Raw genomic sequence first — 23,197 nt, 5'->3', positions numbered from 1 at the left:
CTCGAGGAAGACTAAAAGTTGTTTTGTTTTTTAAAGTTGCCAACACATCATAGAAAATAGTTTCACTTTTTTTTTTGGACTTAGGATGCAGTTATATGATACAGTTGGCTTCTCTGTATTAATTAAGCCCCGTCTCTCTCTTTATAGAATGGGCAGGGTGTCAGCGTGTTGTAATCTCTCCAGACACTCATCGGGTCCCATATCACATTTCGTTTGGCTCAAAGAATTCAGTAAACGCAGGACGACAAAGGTTTGTACCATTTTATTGTATGGAGAACAGGGGTTGGCCAAATATGAAGTAAAATTCAATAATTAAATATCATTGTACCTATGTATCAACTTGTCTATCCCTATAGTTAGCTAGTCTATTAAAACTCAGATCACATGTTACTGTTGTTATCACAATAATACAAGGTTAGCTATGAAACCAAGCACACGGCTTAACCACTTCAGCCTCGGACCAATAAATACCTTAAGGACCAGAGGTCTTTTTGCAATTTCGCACTGCGCTGCTTTAACTGGTAATTGCGCGGTCATGCAATATTGCACCCAAACGAAATTTGCGTCCTTTTCTTCCCACAAATAGAGCTTTCTTTTGATGGTATTTGATTGCCTCTGCGATTTTTTTTTTTTTTGCGATATAAATGGAAAAAGAGCGAAAATTTTGAAAAAAAAAAGATATTTTCTTTTTGTTATAAGAAAAATCGAATAAACTAAATTTTAGTCATACATTGAGGGCAAAATTTATTCAGCCACATGCCTTTAGTAAAAAAAATGTCAATAAGCGAATATTTTTTGGTTTGCGCAAAAGTTATAGCGTCTACAAACTAGAGTACATTTTCTGGAATTTACACAGCTTTTAATTTATGACTGCCGATCTCATTTCTTGAGGTGCTAAAATGGCAGGGCAGTACAAATCCCCCCCAAATGACCCCATTTTGGAAAGTAGACACCCCAAGGAAATTGCTGATGGGTATGTTGAGCCCATTGAATATTTATTTTTTTTTGTCCTAAGGGATTGAATAATGACAAAAAAAAAAAAAAAAAAATTTTTTTTACAAAAAGTTGTCACTAAATGATATATTGCTCACACATGCCATGGTTATATGTGGAATTGCACCCCAAAATACATTCTGCTGCTTCTCCCGAGTACGGGGATACCACATGTGTGGGACTTTTTGGGAGTCTAGTCGCGCACGGCACCCCGAAAACCAATCACCACCTTCAGGATTTCTAAGGGTGCAAATTTTTGATTTAACTCCTCACTACCTATCACAGTTTCGAAGGCCAGAAAATGCCAAAATAGCACAAAACCCCCCCAAATGACCCCATTTTGGAAAGTAGACACCCCAAGCTATTTACTGAGAGGCATGTTGAGTCCATGGAATATTTTATATTTTGCCAAAAGTTGCGGGAATATTACAAACTTTTTTTTTTTTTTGCACAAAGTTGTCACTAAATGATATATTGCTCACACATGCTATGGGCAGAAGTCAAATTACACCCCAAAATAAATTCTGCTGCTTCTCCCGAGTACGGGGATACCACATGTGGGGGACTTTTTGGGAGCCTAGCCACGTACGGGACCCCGAAAACCAAGCACTGCCTTCCGGATTTGAATATAAAATGCTATAAAAAACAAACTAACCAGAGTCACCCGTAACACTTATACGGTGATCAGTGGTGAAAGGGTTAACTAGGGGCAATCAGGGGGTTCAAATTTTTATTAGGTAGTATATGGGGGTCCCTGGCGCTATATAAAAACCTGACGGGGAACCTAAATAACTAACTGGCTAACCAGCGTCACCAGTGACACTTATACTGTGATCGCTGGTGAAAGGGGGTGAAAGGGTTAACTAGCAGCAATCAGGGGGTTAAAACCATTATTGGGTAGTATATCGGGGTACCTAGCGCTATAAAAACCTGGCGGTGAACCTAAAAAAATAACTAGCTACCTAGCGACACTAGCGACACTGATGCAGCGTTCAGAAAAATGATCGCTTAGTGACACTGGCAAAAGGGGGTGAAAGGGTTAACTAGCGGCAATCAGGGGGTTAAAAACATTATTGGGTAGTATATCAGGGTACCTAGCGATATAAAAACCTGGCGGTGAACCTAAAAAAATAACTAGCTACCTAGCGACACATGCAGCGATCAGAAAAATGATCGCTTAGTGACACTGGCAAAAGGGGGTGAAAGGGTTAACTAGCGGCAATCAGGGGGTTAAAAACATTATTGGGTAGTATATCGGGGTACCTAGCGCTATAAAAACCTGGCGGTGAACCTAAAAAAATAACTAGCTACCTAGCGACTGTAGCGACACTAATGCAGCGATCAGAAAAACGATCGCTTAGTGACACTGGCAAAAGGGGGTGAAAGGGTTAACTCTAGGGGCAATCAGGGGGTTAAATCTTTATTGGGGGGTGATAGGGGGCTACCCTGGACCTAACACTAACTGTCCTGACAGTTTTTACTGTCACAACTGACACTGAATGCATTGATCAGTAAAGAAATGATCAATGCAATCAGTGACACTGTGACTGGGGGGGGAGGGGGGGCGGGGGGGGGGATCGGGGGGCGATCGGGGAGGGGGATCGGGGGGGGTTTGTGTGCCTGTGTGTACCTACATGTCAGTGTAGTGTTGGTGCACACTTACTTTTACTGTTCTCCTCGTAGTCCGGTCAAAAAGACCGCCCCGAGGAGAATGACATCACTTCCTCCTTCCTGTGTAAACAATACACAGGGGAGGAAGCTTCTCATTGGCCAGGAGCGATCCAGAGGGGGTGGCCGAAAACCAACGGCCATCCCCTCATCACGGAGCGCTCCTGGACCGAATCGGACCGCCGTAACCAGCGGGAGGGGGTCCGATCGGACCCCCTACCCGCTGGAAGGCAATCATGTAGATGTACGTGATTATGCCTGCCTGTGCCATTGTGCTGACGTACAATGGCAATACGGCGGTCCTGAAGTGGTTAATAAAACAAAATCGTATTTGTTTCCCAAGAACATAGCAAAGCGCTAACATAACATATATTAAAGATACTGTGCCTTGCGAAAGTATTCGGCCCCCTTGAACTTTTCAACCTTTTGCCACATTTCATAAAGATACAACATTTTAATTTTTTGTGAAGAATCGCCAACAAGTGGGACACAATTGTGAAGTGGAACAAAATCTATTGGATTTTTGAAACTTTTTTTTAACTAATAAAAAAATGAAAAGTGGTGCGTGCAAAATTATTCGGCCTCCTTGCGTTAATACTTTGTAGAGCCACCTTTTGCTGCGATTACAGCTGCAAGTCGCTTGGGGTATGTCTCTATCAGTTTTGCACATCGAGAGACTGAAATTCTTGCCCATTCTTCCTTGCAAAACAGCTCAAGCTCAGTGAGGTTCGATGGAGAGCGTTTGTGAACAGCAGTTTTCAGCTCTTTCCACAGATTCTCAATTGGATTCAGGTCTGGACTTTGACTTGGCCATTCTAACATCTGGATACGTTTATTTGTGAACCATTCCTTTGTAGATTTTGCTGTATGTTTGGGATCATTGTCTTGTTGGAAGATAAATCTCTGTCCCAGTTTCAGGTCTTTTGCAGACTCCAACAGGTTTTCATCCAGAATGGTCCTGTAGTTGGCTGCATCCATCTTCCCCTCAATTTTAACCATCTTCCCTGTCCCTGCTGAAGAAAAGCAGGCCCAAACCATGATGCTGCCACCACCATGTTTGACAGCGGGGATGGTGTGTTGAGGGTGATGAGCTGTGTTGCTTTTACGCCAAACATATCGTTTTGCATTGTGGGCAAAAAGTTCGATTTTGGTTTCATCTGACCAGAGCACTTTCTTCCACGTTTGGTGTGTCTCCCAGGTGGCTTGTGGCAAACTTTAGACGAGACTTTTTATGGATATCTTTGAGAAATGGCTTTCTTCTTGCCACTCTTCCATAAAGGCCAGATTTGTGCAGTGTACGACTGATTGTTGTCCTATGGACAGACTCTCCCACCTTAGCTGTAGTTCTCTGCAGTTCATCCAGTGATCATGGGCCTCTTGGCTGCATCTCTGATCAGTCTTCTCCTTGTCTGAGCTGAAAGTTTAGAGGGACGGCCAGGTCTTGGTAGATTTGCAGTGGTCTGATACTCCCATTTCAAAATGATCGCTTGCACAGTGCTCCTTGGGATGTTTAAAGCTTGGGAAATCTTTTTTTGTATCTAAATCTGGCTTTAAACTTCTCCAACAGTATTACGGACCTGCCTGGTGTGTTCCTTGGTCTTCATGATGCTCTCTGCGCTTTCAACAGAACCATGAGACTATCACAGAGCAGGTGCATTTATACAGAGACTTGATTACACACAGGTGGATTCTATTTATCACCATCAGTCATTTAGGACAACATTGGATCATTCAGAGATCCTCGCTGAACTTCTGGAGTGAGTTTGCTGCACTGAAAGTAAAGGGGCCGAATAATTTTGCACGCACCACTTTTCAGTTTATTTGCTAAAAAAGTTTAAAATATCCAATAAATTTCTTTCCACTTCGCAATTGTGTCCCACTTGTTGGTGTTTCTTCACAAAAAATAAAATTTTTATATCTTTATGTTTGAAGCCTGAAATGTGGCAAAAGGTTGAAAAGTTCAAGGGGGCCGAATACTTTCGCAAGGCACTGTATATTACAAACTTATAAATTATATAACCAGAACATAATACAAGAATATAAAAAATACATGTCACAAGGCTCTCCGAGGCTTTGTATAATCGGGCTTGTCTCAGATGGTAAAGGGAAATAGCCATGTGGCTTAGGCAGCCACTCGGCTTGAACCAACAGTGAAAAGGGACGAATTTCCTCATGTGTGACCTTTTTACACATTCATCCAGACCCATTCATAATTCGTGAATATCTGGTGTTCAGAAAGAAATGAAAGCCATTAAGACAATGCTGGCTAACCTTGAAACCCCAAAGCAACCAGCCAACCACCCCGCTTCAGCCCCAGAGGTGGGTGACAAATCAGGGGGAGACGAATCGGATAATTTGGATGAACCAAGTGAGGCAGCATCATCCAGAGATATTCCAAGCCAAGGAACAAGTTCACCCAGATACAAGCTCACTCGAGGAGGTTGATGCCTTATTGGGGGTGATCTACGAAGCGCTTGAGATTAAAGAGCAGGTCTCCTTATCCCTACGTGACCAGATGTGGTCATGTCCTGAAAGATGACCAAAACAGGGTATTTCTGGTACACAGCACACTGGTGGACTCTATTAAAATGAGTGGGTGGAACCGGAGAAAAAAAAGGCGATTCCCTTTCAGTGAGGATTCCACATATGTTTGGAACAAGGTGCCCAAAGTGGACGCAAGCCTTTTCCCAGTGCACCAAATCAACAGACCTCGCCTTTGAGGGCATGGGTGTCCTTAGAGAACCGATGGACAAGAGGATGGAGGTACTCCTGAAAAGGTCATGGGAAGTAGCCATGACAAATCTGAAACCTGCAATGGCTACAACAATAGTGGCTCGTAATTTGGAGGTCTGGCTGGACCAATTACAAGGTAATTTGGAAAGTGGGACCTCCAGGAAGGAAACTTTTTTGGATTCCTTTCCCATGCTGCATAAGGCAGCAGGCTGTATGGCAGATGCATCTGCTGAGTCGGTCAAGCTATCAGCAAAGACCGCTGCCCTTATAAACTCCTCTTGCAGGGCGTTATGGTTAAAATCCTGGGCGGTGGACCCGGCCTCAAAGGTTAGGCTGTGTGGCATCCCATTTGAAGGAGATCTCTTGTTTGGGCAGGATCTAGAAAGTGCTAGACAGTACTACAGACAAGAAAAAGGCTTTCCCTACCAAAAGTAAGAAGGCTCCAGGAAAACGCTTTTATTTTATTTATTTTTTGTCCCCAAAGATGGGCCATCACAGCGACAGACCTCCTAAGGGGTCAACCCCTAAACAGTGGGGAGGGGAAAAGCAGAAAGGTGTCTTGTTTTTTTTAGGAGAGAAAAACAGAACAAAAAATCAGTGACTTGGTTCCCGTGGGAGGGAGATTGGGCAGTTCCTCCCACAGTGGGGAAAAGACTACCCCAAACACATTTATACTGAGGATAATCAGGGAAGGCTATTTAATCTAGTCGCCCGCAAGGACGTTTGACCACGACTCCCAGGGATCCTCAGAAGACAACGGCCTTGTCACAAATTGGCATCTTAGTAGACCAGCGGGTTTTTCTTCCAGTGCCACAGCAAGATGTACACCACGATTTTTACACTTGTGTTTTTGTAGTAAAGAAACAATCGGGCAAATTCCGCCTAATATTAAATTTGAAGTTACTAAACAAATTTTTTTGTAGAAGTCAATTCTTCCCCCAGATTGCTTCATGGCCTCCCTCCATCTGCCTATCTACATGTCCCCATTCACGAGGAATCTTAAAATTTGAGGGTGGCAATCCAGTGGCGAAGGCAGGTCCGACATTTTCGATTCTGGGCCCTACCATTGGGCTTGTCCTCCTCCCACAGGATTTTAATGAAAAATCCTGGCAGAAGCACTGGCCTCCCAGAGACTGAAAGGGATATCGGTCATCCCATATTTGGACGACCTTTTATTTTTTTTGCCCACTCCGTGCTCCAATTACAAGGAGCTCTGCGGGTGGCCATTTCTTTCTAAAAAAACAAAACAAAAAAAAAACATTGGGTGGTTAATAAACAGGGAGAAGCCGAACTTAACCCCGACACAGGTCTTGCGATCTATCTCACAGAGGAGAAGGTAGAAAAGGTGAAGGTGATCTGGCAATTTCCCTCCGCTCAGCTATGGTTTCCTGGTAGCAACGATTGCTGCAGTAAATGCCCATTTCAGGTGTCTCCAGGCCAATATCCTGAACAGCGGAGACAGACCTAGCATCTACCGGTTCAGCGGATTGATCCCTGCTTAGCAAGAGGAGTCAGCGAAAATGGATCTGCATGTGTGAAAGGGGCCTAAAGCTTTTAAAAAAAAAAAAAAAAAAAAAAAAAAAAAAAAAAAAAGCTACATCCGGGTTTGCTGTAGGTCAGGTTAGGCAGTCCATACATTATTCTATTTATTTTTTCGTTCAAACAGAGAAAATTACCCCATCCACACATTCAACGTAGATGGGGCAATCCTCCTGTTGTACCTTTTTTGTATTCTGACAGTGGAGAGACTTCCCTGCTTTCAGAATACTGTGATCAAGCATGAAAAACCCGACAGGTTGGCTGTACAGAAGTCGATCAGTACAATCAGCCTGGCCATACATGAATTGAAGTCCCTGCTCAACTGGTCATGCTCAGAGTCAAAGTTGGGGATCATTAAATTTAAAAAACTTTTATTCAATCCTACCTATAATACACTATCTTTGTATCTTAGGTAGGATAAAAAAAAAACTAAATTGTTTCAGAGTCCTACTGTGGGTACCAACATGCACTTACTGCCAGTTGTGTTAAGTCGCTCCATCAATAAACTTCAGTACAGCTAGCCTGTCAGGTTTTATTCATATGATCACTGCTGCTGACTGTAGCCTGCAGCATTGATCATTGTATTCTGACAGTGGGGAAACGTTCGCTATCAAAATACAATTGTGCAGCAGGAGGGATTCCACCATGAACACAGTTGGTAAATTAAGCATTTTTTTTTCTTTCCTTCAACCCATGGCTGAAGAAAAGATTGCATAATGTATAGCCAGCCTAATGCCTGGTAAACGCTGAGATTTTCGGACAAATGATCATTTGTGCGTGTTTTTTTGCATATCGGTCTCCTAACAAAAATGACGAGGGTGGGGAAAATTCTCGTACGGCAGAATAAAAATTAATAAATGATGCAATGTCATGTATTTGTATTGTATTTTCGGACGACAACTGTACTGATTAAACGAAAATCATCGGCTCTGGTATCTTATGAGAAATTTGTGTGCTTGTCCCATTGGATAATTTCCCATGGATTGGCTCCTCCAAAAACTAAATATCAGATTATCGTAACGATTGCTTCGAAAGCAGTATTTATTTATTTATTTATTTATTTTTTTTAAGATCATGTGTACAGGCCATGAGTCTTGTATAAGAGCAGACAACATCAGGCGCTTGCTATTATAGCATTTAACGTGACTTTTTTGTTAGAAGATTGACGACTTTGTTGAGTACCATGCAAATTGCATCCTACTGTCATGTCAACTTCAGTGGGCATTATAGGAGCCTTATTGGAAAACAGAGAAAACAGAAGTTGTTAGGGTCTTCCTTGCCTTATTAGATTTGTTATAATCCAATTACCCAGCTGTATGAAGAAAGCAAATTGTAGAAACAAATAATGGTGGACATAAACAAAAGCAAAGCTCTTTGGAACAAAGTCAAAATATCTGTGTCCATATGTATATCCACATATAAATATATGTACACCTTAGATTGGATTTTTTTTTTTTTTTAAATGAAGCACTTTAGTGCACATATTTTTGAGCCCAACAATGTCCATGGGGCTAGAATTAGAAGTTTGGTGTGTGTGTGTGTGTGTTTATGCACAGTACCACCAAATAGTGGTGGAGTTGGGTTACACAGGCAGGACTTGAAGTAATAAGGTATTAACCAGCAGTAACAAACCCCTGACCACAATATCGCCAGTCAAAACCATATACCTCTGTGGGTGTGAATGAAAGTAGGTGAAGCACTTCTATGGGTAAATGGCAGATTGATACATTTTTGCAATTACCGTACGAACCCTTTAAAAGAAGATGTTTAGCGTGACTGTGTGGCAATGCTCATTTAAATTGTCAGAATTCCTATTACATTCTCCTTTCCTTTTTTCTTTTTTTGCAGGGCTCCATCAGAAAGTAGCCCTACTTCGGTTGCTGATTTGCAGAATCTTTTGAACAGAATATTCCAGGGCTCTCCAGCTCAGATGCCCAATGGGAACATTTTCACCCCTCCACAACAACCCCCGCATGGAGCTCAGTCCCCTCCTGGACCATCTAAACCTGACTCTGCTTCCAAGAGTGACACAAAGTCCAAACGGAAGAAGAAAATGAGGCGTCCTGTTCAGCGGTGATCGACCTACTCTCCTATATTCCAGCTGCCTTGTAATCAGGGTGGGATGGCTGGGACACCAGTCGCACAACTCTTTCCTAACTATGTAGTCTCCTGTGGTTTTAAGTCGGATCATCATGTGCTGACTAGAACCAAGCTGCCAAGGGCTTTCACTAATGGTCGTCTTTGTTTTTTTTTTTCCCATTCACCTTGTACTCCTGTTGCAGTGGCGACTAGCAAGGCTTTCATTGCAAACACCTTTTTAACAAATTCACAGATAGAAAAGGTTGTTTTTTTTTTTTTTTTTTTTTTTTTCCATTTTAACGAGAAACCTATTCTCATACCAAAGAAAGCTGGTGTAGACATTTTACCGGAAATATTGCAAGACTTCAGCGCATGCAGTGCCTGGAGACCTGGGCTCTGGTGTGAATAGAATGTATGAATGTACATTGCGCCAGGAAACACAATTGCTCCCAGGATTATATAGTGCTCTGGGACAATCTAATATAGTACTTCTTGCTTCAGTTATTCTGTTATAAAGCTGTGGAAACTGCTGTGAAGAGTTTCAAGCATTAGAAAAGTGAAGGCGCAAATGTGTGTTTTTTTGTTTTTTTCTTCTTCCTTTTTAACATTGTTAGTGAGAAGGCATTTTGTGCATTCTGTTGTGAAATTATTTTCCCATATTGTCTTGTATGCTTCTTATTGTCATTTTAAACACTACAAAGAAGAGTTGGTCTGAAGGGATTCCATATATCTAGTTTTTTTAGCTGCAAGAGGATTATTGTGACTGAAAATCATTAAGTGAAAAACTTCAGCATAGGATCAAGGTAATTAAATTATAAACTCTCCTGATACATTTGTTTATAGGACAGGGCAGAGAATTAAAGCAGCTGGTTAAAAAAAAAACACCTGTAAGGCAATTGCGTAAGGTGCTAGTATACTAGCACATTATGAAATGCTTACTTTTAGAATGAAGCGTGCTGAGAGGGCTTTCTTCTGTTCATGCACTTGGGCTGTGTGATTGGCCAAAGCAGCAATGACGCCCCACTCGCACATGCCTCAGTTCCGGCACGGAGCTCTGAAGTTTCAGCAAGGTATGCCGGGCCTTCAAAGGGCATGCGCCAGTGATTTCACCAGCTGCAGCCATATTCCAGCTGCAGATATTCATTTTTACCTACAGGTAAGTCTTATTATAGCTTACCTCTAGGTAAAAACTACAAAGCGGGTTTTACTACCGCTTTAATCAGCTGAGCTGTTGGAGCACATGTAGGAGAAGAAATGTAGTAACATTTGTCCTCTAGTGGATTCTTCATAGCAATATACAGATACTTAACCTACCACCAATGCTGTATATCAAAAAGAAAGCTGACCTCAACCCTGTCATGGCAGTTCGGGGGGAGGGGTTGTGCCTATCCCCTGCCATGCTCCCAAAAAGCAGTAAAGACTCAACTGAGAAATCTATTGGGGTGGCATTCAAATTTAATCCTAAATCTTTGTGTGCAGTGGTTTCAGATTTTCAGATTTTGCTTGGTACCAAATTAGTATAGACACCGCTTATAGGTATTGTAATTTACTGACTGCTTTCTGATAAGGAGTAAGATGGAGGTAGTGCTGTGAAAAATAATGTAAACTTGAAAGGGACTTAAACTTGCATCTTTAGGCTATTAAGTAATATTCTGTTAAAACAAGGCTTCCTAGTAGCTGTTTTGTTGCCATTCCTTGGGGTGCACTGCTTTTTCTGTACACAGCTTCTTCTTTCTTTTTTTTTTTTTCTCACTGTGACATCAGTCCAGGCTCGGAATCTGAAGCTTTGCTATGGTTTTCTGAGAATAGTCTGCATGGCATTGTATACAATGGATCAACCGCAACCAACTGGTAGCTTTGGAGCTTTTCTCAAACGGATGCTCTTACAGGAAGGTAGCAGTGCTTTCCTTGCTGGTTAAGGGGCAGAAATAAAGCAGTATTAAACCCAAAAGCAAATGTTTATTATATTGCAGCTTACCAGTTCTTAGATGTGATGGCTATATTTTCTTTTCTTCCTATTCATTTGGTGATCTGATGTTTTTCAAAACCACAAGCTCTCTGCCAGATGTATTCGTTTACAGAGATGAGACAAACTGATTAACAATGGCAGGGGTGCTTACAATGATCAACTTTTAACCACTTCATTTACCCCCGTTGCTTTAACTGACAATTGCATGGTCATGCGACGTGACTCTCAGTCAAAATTCAGGTCCTTTTTTTTTTTTCCCCACAAATAGAGCTTTCTTTTGGTATTTGATCACCCCTACGGTTTTTATTTTTTGCGCTATAAACAATTTAGAAGAAAAAATGTTTTTCTATAATAAATACCCCCCAAAAATATAGAAACAATTTTTTTTCCTCCGTTTAGGCCGATGCGTATTGTTCTACACATTTTTGGTAAAAAAAATCGCAATAAGAAATTTGTTGATTTGTTTGCGCAAAAGTTATAACGTTTACAAAATAGGGATAGTTTTTGGCTTTTTTTTTTCTTTTAATGGTGGTGATCAGCGATTTTTTTTTTTATCATGACTGCGACATTATGGCAGACACATCGGACCTTTTTGACACATATTTGGGACCATTGTCATTTTATACAGCAATCGGTGCTATACAAATACACCGATTCCTGTGTAAATGTCAGTGAAGGGGTTAACCACTAGGTGGCAATGTAGGGGATAAGTGTGTCCTGGGGGGTGGTGTTTTACACATCACTGATCTCTGCTCCAATTACAGGGAGGAGATATCCGTGTCACTGTTGCTAGGCAGAACTTTAGCATCTTTCCATTCTTCCTCTTCGTGAGGCGATCGCGGGTATCCCCACGGCGATCGAGTCTGCGGGACCCGTGACCGGACTCATGGAGCTTCCCGCGAGCACGCCGGCGGCGCACGCCTCCAAACCCCCCCCCCCCAGGCCGCGTACAGGTATGCGATTCTGCCTGTATGTGACCTTCTGCTGACATATATCGGCGTGAGGTGGTCGGGAAGCAGTTAATAATGTAAAACGTTTATCCAAAAAGGGAAAAAATTTTTGCTGTAGCACAACTTTCCCCAACTGTCCTGGCACCAGGGACTGGCCTTTTCGAAGAAAACCCCCTCTGCGGGCTGGGGAGGAGTTGTCAGGAGTTTGCAGCTTGTCCCTTCACCTGCCACTCACATCTCTTATTTTTGTTGAATTTTATTATTTTTTTTCAAAAAAATCATAATATATTTTTTCTATAATAATGGTTTTGTTTCAATAATACTAATATATAAAACAAATATATGATTTTTTTTTTTTTTTTAATCCTTATTTGTATGTTTGGCTGATTACATAAAATAAAATATCAAAGATTAATATAAGGCTCATGTGATCAGCCAATAGGATACAAGTAAAGATTCTATTTATTATTATTATTATTATTATTAATATACTTACTGTACTACATACAGAGGAGATGACCACAAAGTGCAAAGGGAGTAGTACTGCTGGGAGAAGGAGCAGGTGCCCTCTGGTGGTGGAAGGAGTGGCAGGGTACTAGACCCACACATGGATCCAGTTTCCCTGAAAGTGCAGCGCCTAGCAGGGACCCCGCTGCTGACCAGACAAAAGGCAGGCGAGTGAGTGGCCGCTAATGCAAATCGATCGAGCCTTGTTTGCTCGCCACCCCCACCATTCGGCCCACAACATGCCACAGAACGGCAGCGGCCCGGGGTTTTTTGGGACCTCTGCTTTAACATGTAATGTGAGCTGGAGTTTTAAAGTGGAGGGCCACCCAAAGCAAAAAATGCATTAATATAAAAAAACGACATTGCTAGGCAGTCTTCCTAATCTGCCTTTTCCTATTGCGCAGCGCTTCCCCCCCTTTTCGATGAGCGGCCCCGTTGCCACCAGGTAAAAACAAAGAGAAAAATCCTAAAGACAAAAAACAAATGCAGCCACGATATCTAAGATTGGTAGTAAGAAGAGCCAACATTGTAATCCTTGAAGTGTCGTTTATTGGTACATCAGAGTGACAGTAAAACAATAAAGCTAAGGATTGGCACGTTGCAATATATTATGTTTTGGGTTTAATACTGCTTTAAGGGGCCTGAAACATAGAAGCCTAAAGATAAAACTCTTGAAGAAAATCTGTCATGAGAAGAACGTAGGCCAGTACTGATGGCCTCTCCCTGTGTAAAAGTAGTTCAGGATTTCTAACTGGCTGCATGCTTAACAAACCTCATTTGCTAGTTACAAGTTTTTCGGTTAGGGTAATCATAAACGCTTTATCAGAACGTGTATTCTTGGTCAATAAATCCTCAAAGCAACATGCAAAAGTTCAATATTTTTCAGGGGCTGTGAAATAAACCTCATGAGCCCCCTGCAAGCCTAAAATAATATTGTTTGCAAATCTGATGAATTGGCTTGTTTGCCTCACCATACTGAATTTGTCTAAAAGATTGAATTGGCATTTTAGGCTCCATGCACACTAGCATATTTTTTTTTTTTTTTTTTTTAAGCTAAAAAAAACAAAACGCTGGTAATGGTTTTTTGTAGTAGCGGTTTTAGAAGCGTTAGTGTATTCATTAGTATTTTTACAGTTCCTCTAAAAAAACGCTATTAGCGTTTAGGAATGTTTCTGCTGGAAAAACCCCCCAAGAAACTCTACAAAAATTTGCTTTTTTTTTTTTTCTGCTCCTAGATGCCAAAGCTCAAAAAAATGCTATTAGCCCAAAGTAGTGTGCATAGACACATAGGATAACACTGTTTAGCTTCTAGGAGCATAAAAATGCTCATAACTGCTTTTAGGAGCTTAAAAAAACCACTAGTGTGCATGGAGCCTGAATTGTACAACTAAAAGTACTTGCAGAGCTATCTTGTAATGTGATCTAATGTTCTTAAGGGCACTTTCACGCTGGGGCAGGGGGGCATTGGTGAAAAATAGCGGCGCTTTACTGTCGTTTTAGCTGTGTTTTTCGGCCACTAGCGGGGCACTTTTAACCCCACTAGTGGCTGATGAAGGGGTTAATAGCATCCGCAAAGCAGCCCATTGATTTCAGTGGGCAGGGCATTTTAGGAGCTTAAAGCATCCCAAAGATGCTGCTTGCAGGACTTGGTGTTTTTTTACATTTTTTATTTTTTTTTTATTTTATATGTCCCGCAAGCGCACCGCTCCAGTGTGAAAGTACTCAGGCTTTCACACTGGAGTGACAAGAGAGACTCTTTTTATTTTTTGCGCTAAAGCGCCTGTAAAGTGCCTCAGTGTGAAAGTAGCCATAAAGTACAGTCTATCAATGCAGTGGTGGACAGTGAAAATTCAAAAACATTTATGTCTACTGTATGCATTGTTTAATATGGTAAATCTTCCAACATTTGCATATGATGATCTGCCCTAAAGAGGAAGTAAACTTCCTCTGCAAACTTTTACCTATAGGTAAGCCTATAATGAGGCTTGCCTATAGGAAGGAATTGAAAATATCTCTTAAACCGGTACAGTTTAGGAGATATTTCCAGTGCGTGCAGCCAGTGACATTATTGGCGCATGTGCTCTGAAGGAACGCCCATGGGTGCAGTTCTTTCCGAGCCTGTGCCGTGAACGATGGCTTCTGGGTGAATGCGCGGGAGTGATGTAATCGTGGCTCTGGCTTATCGGCTCCAGAGCCCGCAAACCTGGAAGAAGCTCTGGGAAAGATGTCGGCCATGACGGCGGTGTGCGGGGACCGCTGCAACAGCTTTGTTTTTAAGGTATTTCATAATGAGCTAGTATGCAATGCATATTCAGAGGTTTACAACCTCTGTAAGTGCTGTATTCATACTTTGTATGGGTTTCCTTTACAGCCAGGTATACCAGCTTACCCCCGTCAATTTTGATGGCACAGAGGCTGCATCCACATCTCTATAAAGGAGATGTGTTTCTTTTCTATTATTTTATCTTGTTGAAGGTGTATTTTGAAACGGACGCAGCATCTTTCTTGGTGCACAACATCTTCAGTGCACCACAACATAGAGGGGTGAATTGACCTTGAGTTTCAATCTTCTGGCTAATGGCCAAGCTGTCCTTGGCTGCAACTAGAGACAAGGGACTGACTAAGTGAGCAGCCAGCCTCCTGTCTGTAGATTTTGAGCTGACTGAGAGGCTTGTTCACCAACCAGAACAGTGTTGGTAGGCTGAAAATCACATTTTCAGAAGCTTAGGTTATTAGCAGTAAAGATAACAGTTTTTTGTCCCTTTTTTTTTCTCTGAGGAGGTTGCATGGTCAAGTGTAAATACAGCATTTGGAGTAAGAGCAAAAGTGCACTTATTCTTTAAAGTGGTTGGAAAGGCTAAAAGTTTTTAAACTTCATGTATTCTATGCATGAAGGTCAAAAACCTTCCGTGTGTTGCCCCCTCCTTGATCCAGCGATGTGCACAGGAGCCTCAGCTGTCTCGGGTCTCTCTCTTCTCATTGGCTGAGACATCAGTGGGAAACATTGGCTCCCACTGCTGTTAATCGTAGCCAGTGAGCCAATGAAGAGAAAAAGACTGAGCCATGGATCTCTTGACGCATAGAGTGGGGCTCAGGAGCGAGTATGCACCAGTGCACCCATAACAAGCGGCTTGTATTGGGGGCTCTGGTCAGGGGGGAGAAGCTAGGAGCTCCCGTGGGGGACCCAAGGAGAGGATCGGGGCTGCTCTGTGCAAAACCACGGCACAGAGCAGGCAAGTGTGACATGTTTGTTAGTTTAAAAAAACAAACAAAAAAAACCCTTTTTAATATTACTTTTAAAAGTATCCATATGGTAAAAAAAATCAATTGCTGTTGGAGAGTGAGCTAGTGTTATCAGTCACATAAATACGTTTTTTTTTTGTTGTTTTTTTTTTATTCTCTAAGCTATAAACATGGCCTCATTTTTCAAATCTTTGCTTTCAGTAGGATGCTAAATGCATATTTGCTATTTTTTGCTTATGCAAGCCTGTTTGTAATTGGGATTTACTGTTGATTTAAATATTTTCCTCTGTAAAACTCTTGAACATGCATTTTTTGCTTTCAAGTCATGATGCTGTCATTGTCTGCCATGCAAGTGATTCGTACCAACAATCATCATAATCGTATGTACACCACCACCCTGACTGTCTGCTTTCATTTCCCTATTTTATGCTACATACTCAGGCAAAGCAAGTGAGAGAGCCATCCCAAGCTTCCATGTGAACAGTATTTGAGATTAAGGATATGGTTTGTGGCTGCTGCAATGCTGGCTTTTTATTTTGATCTGAGGTGGTCACTCAGATCTAGATCTTATTATATGGTAAATTTCTGCAGGAACAGTGTATAGGACAATCAATTTTAACAGGTTGTGTTTTTGTTTCTGAGTATTTTATATTTTCTGATTGTACAAGTGTAATACCTCTCAGCCCTGAGGCTCATCCTCATACAGGTGGCCCCCCCCCCCCCCCCCCCCCTGTAATACTGCAGGACAGGTAACCTTGTGTTTAACCTAACAAAAGTTTCTTGGTGCACTTAGGGATTCATTTTAAAGCTGGGGAGTTGCACATTATCAAACCTGGTAGTGGAAACGCCTCCTTAAAATTTTTGCTGATGTATATTTGTAATAATAGGTTTTAGTATCAAAAGGACACTTTTTTGCTTTCTATGGCATTTTGGCAGAATTAATTTAGGTTCTTTATTACACAAGTGAAAAACTGCAGTAAAGAGTTATTGAGATTAGATTATGTAGGTGCTGGTTTTTGAGACCTGAAGCAAAAGTGGTGCTATCACAAAGTCATATATAGCTTATTTATTTGAATAATGAAAGCTGATTCATAGCCATAGCTCAGGTTTTTTCTTTCTTTTTTATATATAAATCAGCCACATCATTTTGTTTCCATTTTGTTAGTGATTCACCCATGTCTGCACTGTACAAATGATTTGTTTGTAATATCCCAAGACAAGTGAACATTATATTCTCTTGTAAAGCAAATGACAATTGGAACCCAATACTAATGGAAGTGTGGCACTGGTGCCCACCTCTAAAATGAGCATGGCAGTCCTAATTGAGCATGGGTCCCATTTTATGTTCCATAGAATGCACCTTTCCTAATAAAGTCCTCTTAACCCTTTTTAGTTTTATATTGTGTTTTAAAAAGAGGGAACAGTTCAATTGTGAATGGCTGTACAGGACTGAGGGTGAACTTCGGGACTGAGTGGTAAAATGGTCTTGTATCACATTTTGTTAAATTAAAACTTTTATGCTTTGACTTTTATGGTTTTGTGTCATCTGTTCATTACTTGGAGCCAAAGACATTCTTTATATTGCTGTTTAACAGTTAAAAAAAGTAAGAAGATCCTTTTGTTTAGTCATAACCAGGCTGTTATACTGGCCGCTGAGTCGATATGTAGCAAGTAGAGCTGGGGAGGCCTGGAAAAAAAATAGGGGGGGGGGGGGGGATTAGGGTTTTGGGAAAGGAAACAGAAAAATGTAAAAAAGTGTGGGATATGTTCTTTTACAATGATTAAATGGAATACAATTTTATTGCTATACTATATAGCATGAAGACCTTAAAGATTCCTGGCAAGATTATATGTAAAGCCTAAAATTATTGCAAATATGATTTCAAGTAACACTGTACTTTTCAATGCGATATCAAACGAGAAATATGCATATCTTCCACTAGGAGGCACTGCAGGGGAAAGGCTCCAGTTTAGTTTGCTTGTGGGCTCCATCTTATACCTCCTATAGTCGGATGATTGTAGGGATACAGTAGATGATGGCTTCTGAACTCGGGCTTTAATTGATCGGTAAGAGGGTAAACTTGTCTGACAAATTGGTTCATCTTTAACCGCATCAGCCCTGGAAGATTTGGCTGCTGAAAGACCAGGCCATTTTTTTGCGATTCGGCACTACGTCGCTTTAATTGACAATTGCGCGGTCATGTGACTATGTACCCAAACAAAATTTACATCCTTTTTTGCCCACAAATAGAGCTTACTTTTCATGGTATTTAATAATCTCTGTGGTTTTTATTTTTTGCGCTATAAACAAAAAAACGTAAATTTTGAAATAAAACACCATTTCTTTATCGTACATCATGAGACACAGAGCCACAGGAATATGGGTTATATGGCACCTTCAGGTGATGGACACTGGCACAGCATAAACAGGAAGTTCAATTCCCCATATAACCCCTCCCCTTACAGGGAGTACCTCAGTTTTTTCGCCAACGTCTTAGGTGTTGGTCAGGAGTAAAGATGTGCTGTGCTGAGCTCCGCTGGAATACTCCTTGCTGGGGCAAGCTATGCAACCAGATCCATTCAACGTGTCTTTTCCAGGCTGAATTGAATGGTACCCTGGCCTCCTGTCCAAAGAAATAAGGTTTTACCTGTAATGCCTTCGCTGGATGCCAGGATCCAGTGTTTGGTGTTTTTTTTTTTTTTTTTTTTTTTTTTTTTCAGCCATATTCCTGGCGGGGTGCTTTGCAGGCCCAGGGCTGTGGATCCCCTGATAAAAAGGGGGCCCCAGTCCCTGAAGGTTTTTTAATGGAACCCACTGTGAGTGGTGAAGATTGGGTCTGTTACCACAGAACCCCGCAGCTGAATAAGGTAAGGGAGATTCCTAAGGAATTTTCCTAATTTTTATATATGTGTGTGTGTTGTGTGTGTTTTTTTTTTTTTTTTTTTTTTTTTTTTTTTTTTTCTCTCTCCTTTAACCACTTGGTGCCCAAGCTACGTCATATGACGTTGTGGGCTTTGTGGCAGTATATCTGAATGATGCCTGAGGTTACAGACCTCATTCAGATATCGGAATTTTCAGCCGCCGATTCCCTGCACCATAAGAACGATCATATCGGCTGTCCCGCCGCTTGATGATCGCTCTTACAGGCGGCGGGAGGGGACGCCCCCCCTCCCGCCGCCCTCGAGTGCTTCTACCGACTCTCCGCTTCCATCGGTGAGTTGGTCACAGGATCCGCCGGCCCCCAGATGATACCATAGAGATTTCCGGTTAACCAGATCATCCCCGGAGTCTCTATGATCTTTTGGAGGCCGGGCGCGATGTTATGACGTCACGCCCGGCTTCTGCATTCAAATTAACGGCGCCGCTTTGGCTGTTTTTTTTTTTTTTTATTTTTTTTTTCTTCCCAGTCTTATTGACCCCATAATTCACTGTAAATACGTCCGATCATGCCATATTCCTATTACAAGGGATGTTTACATTCCTTGTAATAAAAATAAAAGTAATCACATTTTTTTTAAAGTGTCAAACTAAATACAATAAAAGTAAAATTAAGAATACATTTTTTTTTTTTTTTAAAGCGCCCCTGTCCCTGTGAGCTCGTACGCAGAAGCGAACGCATACGTAAGTCCCGCCCCACATATGAAAACGGTGTTCAAGGGGCGTGGCCAGAAGCGGTGAGGAGAGGACGCGTTTTAGCTACCAGGCTGGATTTTGGCCGGCGGACAGCTCAGCTCACACTCCCTGTACTTCCCCGGAGTACCGCTCTCGACCATCCGTGGGTCCCGCGATCGGGCCCGAGGCCTGCACCACTCCTCAGGCGCTGGCCGCCATCTTGCGGCCTTTGAGGACACCGGAGCCTCCGCTCTCGAGTGCCGCGATCCGCACGGAGAGCGGCGACCCACGCACACATGGCGGATAAACGGCGACCCCCGAGGCCTGGGACAAAGATTCTGCAGCAGGGCCCAGCACCAACAGGCCACACGCTGCGGGGGAAGACACATTGGAGGCTGAGGTAGGTGGTGGCCATCTTGGTACACCCAGTCCACCACAATAGGCCCCTCACACTCCCAGAGACAGATCCCGGCCCTCCTCCAGTACTTTATACCACCCAACCAGATGACAGAGGCCCTGGAGGCCCCAGGGATGGACATGTAAATTGAGTGGGGGTGCATGCGCTGATGCTGGGACAGTGGCAGCATAATTTCCTAGCACCGCGCCGTCGGAACATTTCACTTGGTGGATAAGGCATATCCCGCTAAAAATCACTGTCACATCTACCCCAACCACTGCGGGAGCTATTGGGTAACCGGCTGGTATGTACAATACGCCCCGGAACCGTCCCCGCAACAGATCACAACAGAAATCCTCTCCGGTCCGGGGGAAGGCGAAAGGTAAGGGTAAGATGGCGCCTGAACCTCCGGAACCTGATGATGCCACACAGCACTCAGACGATAGCCTGTCTGTTCCCCTCTAACCTAACAAGTCCTCTGGACACTAACTCTGAAGTTTTGCTACAGAAATTCCGCACCATAGTAAGGGACGAGACCAAGGCAGCCTCTCGCAAACTATCTGCTGAGCTGGTGAAGGGTCTTAAAGAGCTAGGACACCGCACTAATCAGTTGGAAGAGAGGATGGACCTAACAACCATGGTACTGGAGGGACATGAGGAAGAGGTGGAGAAACTGAATGCTGAACTTATTAATCTCCAGGAAAAACTTGAGGACTCAGAAAATAGGGCTCGCAGAGGAAATTTGCGTATACGCGGCCTCCCGGAGACCATTACAGACCTCCAGGGAACAGCTACAGTGTTCTTCCAGGAGCTTGCACCTGATATACCTACGAAACGCCTAGAATTCGACCGTATACATAGGTCCCTCGCCCCCAAGCCAACTGAGGACCCCCCCAGGGATGTAATCATAAAATTTCACTTCTACAGAACCAAGGAACGGCTTCTCCAAGTGGCCAGAGAATTACCAGACATTACATTTCAGGGAAACTCCCTCCAACTGTTTGCAGATCTTTCCCCGGTCACTATCGCTAAAAGGCGGAATATGAAGCCCTATCTGCAAATCCTGCAAGCCAGAAACATCCGTTTATAGGTGGGGGTTCCCCTTTAAACTCTCCTTTTCTTTTTACCACCTGGGATGTCAGTTTCACGCCTCATCCTTGCTGGATCTGTGGCGGCAATTCCAGGAGCTGCAGTTTGACCTCCCTCCTCAACCTGAAGCTTCCGTGGCCCACCCGGGTCCCTCTCAGGCTCCAAGGAGATCCTCACAATCCTCTCAGCACGGATCCCAAGCCCTCCGTTCTCTCAAGGCCCAGAGATTTCATGAGGTTTCTACAGACAGACATCGTTAGAAAATTGCTAATTCCACCTTTTGTTTGTGTTTGTTTTTTTTTTTTTTTTTTTTTTTCCTGCCTCCATACAGCTGGCCAGCATACAGCTCTTGAGCCTGTTGCAATTTTATGCAGCTGGGAGGATGGAGCGAAACACCCCTGTGTGCGAAAAACCCCTGTGTGCGAAAAACCCCATCTGTGACTTTGATGAGAAGCAAACTAGTCTTCATTTAAACTTCAAATGGACTATGCTGATCCACAACCCCGGACTATAGCGGCCCACCTTGCGGGCTGGTGATGGTGGACTGGGGAACCATCTTGATCTTTCCTTGAACAATTGTTGTATTGGTAATGACTGCCTTCTCCCCCCCGTTACATAAACTTTTTAAATTCCTCTTTATTATTTTTTTTTGTTCTTCAGATTTTCCCAATATTGAATATTTTTATATATTGCGTTACCATGGCCATCTGAGGACTATGGAACATGTTGTTTTTTTTTTTTTTTTGTACATACAGTATTGGCTTGGCCCCTGATCGCTATCACCCTGATGGGGTGAGGCCTTGAGCCCGCCCCGCGGTTAACAGGTACACCCGTTTTTATGTTCAACTCAGATGTCACTGGGTTCATGTTGTTTATTTCTGAGCTGAGGTTCGCCACATACACTAATCTGTTTCTCAAACTTTTGTTCACTTGTTTTTTCATGCTTACACCTATATGCCATTGTTGACATGTTCTCTAATATTCATAATTACTGTTTATGCCGAATGGTTTCCGACGGACCACTGCACCCTCATGATGTGGTACTTGACCCGGACTAACGTTCGAGTCAACACCCGACCAAGTAGTGGGATTTTAAACCCACGACCCATAGCAATCTTGCTGTCTAAAAGTTATTTGTTCACAGCACTGTATGATTCTACTACCTTTTCTGACATGACACTTTACTTTTCTTTCCCCCTCTTTACTGCTTCTATCCCTTCCTTTCTCCTCTGGGTTCGCAGGGTGTGCACTCTGCTTCCAGGTTAGTGGCCACCCATTGATATCCCAATGACAATTGGTTGTCCCTGAATGTGCAGGGCATGAACTCCCCCCATAAGAGGGTGAAGGTTTTTAAATATCTGCGCAAGCAACAAGTTGACATTGCTTGTTTACAGGAGACGCATTTTTCTGAGACCTCCCATCCTAGGTACTTTGATGCTCCAACATATAGCCCACGCTCGCTCTCTTGAATCCATGCTTCTATCCCTCGAGATCAATAAGGCCTTTGACTCCTTATCTTGGCCCTACCTCTCATGTCTGTTCTGTGGCATTATGGATTCAGGATCTCATTCATGACTTGGATGTCAGCCCTATATGATTTCCCCCCCCCCCCCAGCAAAAATTAAATATTACGGATTTGAATCCCCCCATCTTTTATATCCGAAGGGGAACCCACCAGGGGTGTCCGCTGTCGCCCCTTCTTTTTGTATTGGCATTGGAACCCCTGGCAGAAGCAATAAGAACTCATCCGGATATCGGGGGCATTGAAATAGCAGGTTATCCCCATAAGATTTCCTTATTTGCCGATGACAATCTTCTTTGTCACCTCTCCTAGAACTTCCCTATCAAAACTTACACACACTGTTACAGACCTTTGCATCTCTTTTAGGGCTCCAGATTAACCCATCAAAGTCGAAGGCACTGTTCACTAACCTCTCTATTGAGTTGCTGGGGGACTTGCAATCGGACTTTCCTTACCAGTGGGTCTCCTCCTTGCCTTATTTGGGAATCTGTCTCACTTCTACATATCAGGCTTTATATCAGGCGAATTATCCACCATTGTTCAAAAGATTAATGGATATGTTGTCCGCGTGGTCCTCTTTACCTCTTTCATGGTTCGGGAGAATAACAGCCATCAGAATGGCGTATCTCCCGACACTACTATACTATTTTTCGGGTTCTTCCTATCCCAGTTCCTTCACATGTCCTCAATACCCATCAGCGTAGGATCCTGCAATTTATCTGGGGATCGTCTCGCCCCCCGCATTAATAAACAAATCATGTTCGCCAAAAGAATTAATGGGGGCCTCGGTCCCAAACATAAGAGACTACTACGTAGCAGCTACCATAGCTCCGCTCTCCCACCTTCACGAGACTTATCAGCTCCCACTATGGGCTACTATTGATCTGCTTGAAGT

At 42.8% G+C, this 23,197-nt stretch overlaps 1 protein-coding gene across 2 annotated transcripts in view; it reads left to right on the top strand.

Moving 5' to 3' along the window:
- The window catches only part of DNAJC14 (DnaJ heat shock protein family (Hsp40) member C14), a 42,827-nt gene extending 25,620 nt beyond the window's left edge, over positions 1 to 17,207 (top strand). For both annotated transcript variants that reach the window (XM_077483441.1, XM_077483442.1), the window contains exons 6-7: positions 148 to 250; positions 8,782 to 17,207. In XM_077483441.1, coding sequence (XP_077339567.1) covers positions 148 to 250; positions 8,782 to 9,010 — 332 coding nt within the window. In that variant the 3' untranslated portion in view covers positions 9,011 to 17,207. The remainder of the gene's footprint in view (positions 1 to 147; positions 251 to 8,781) is intronic.
- The last annotated feature ends 5,990 nt before the right edge of the window (positions 17,208 to 23,197 follow it).

Source organism: Lithobates pipiens, unplaced genomic scaffold, assembly GCF_037356315.1.
Source record: "Lithobates pipiens isolate NorthernLeopardFrog02 unplaced genomic scaffold, aLitPip1_a1.2 Scaffold_16, whole genome shotgun sequence".
NCBI classification, from domain to species: Eukaryota; Metazoa; Chordata; class Amphibia; order Anura; family Ranidae; genus Lithobates; species Lithobates pipiens.
This window is presented reverse-complemented; position numbering and strand designations above follow the sequence as displayed.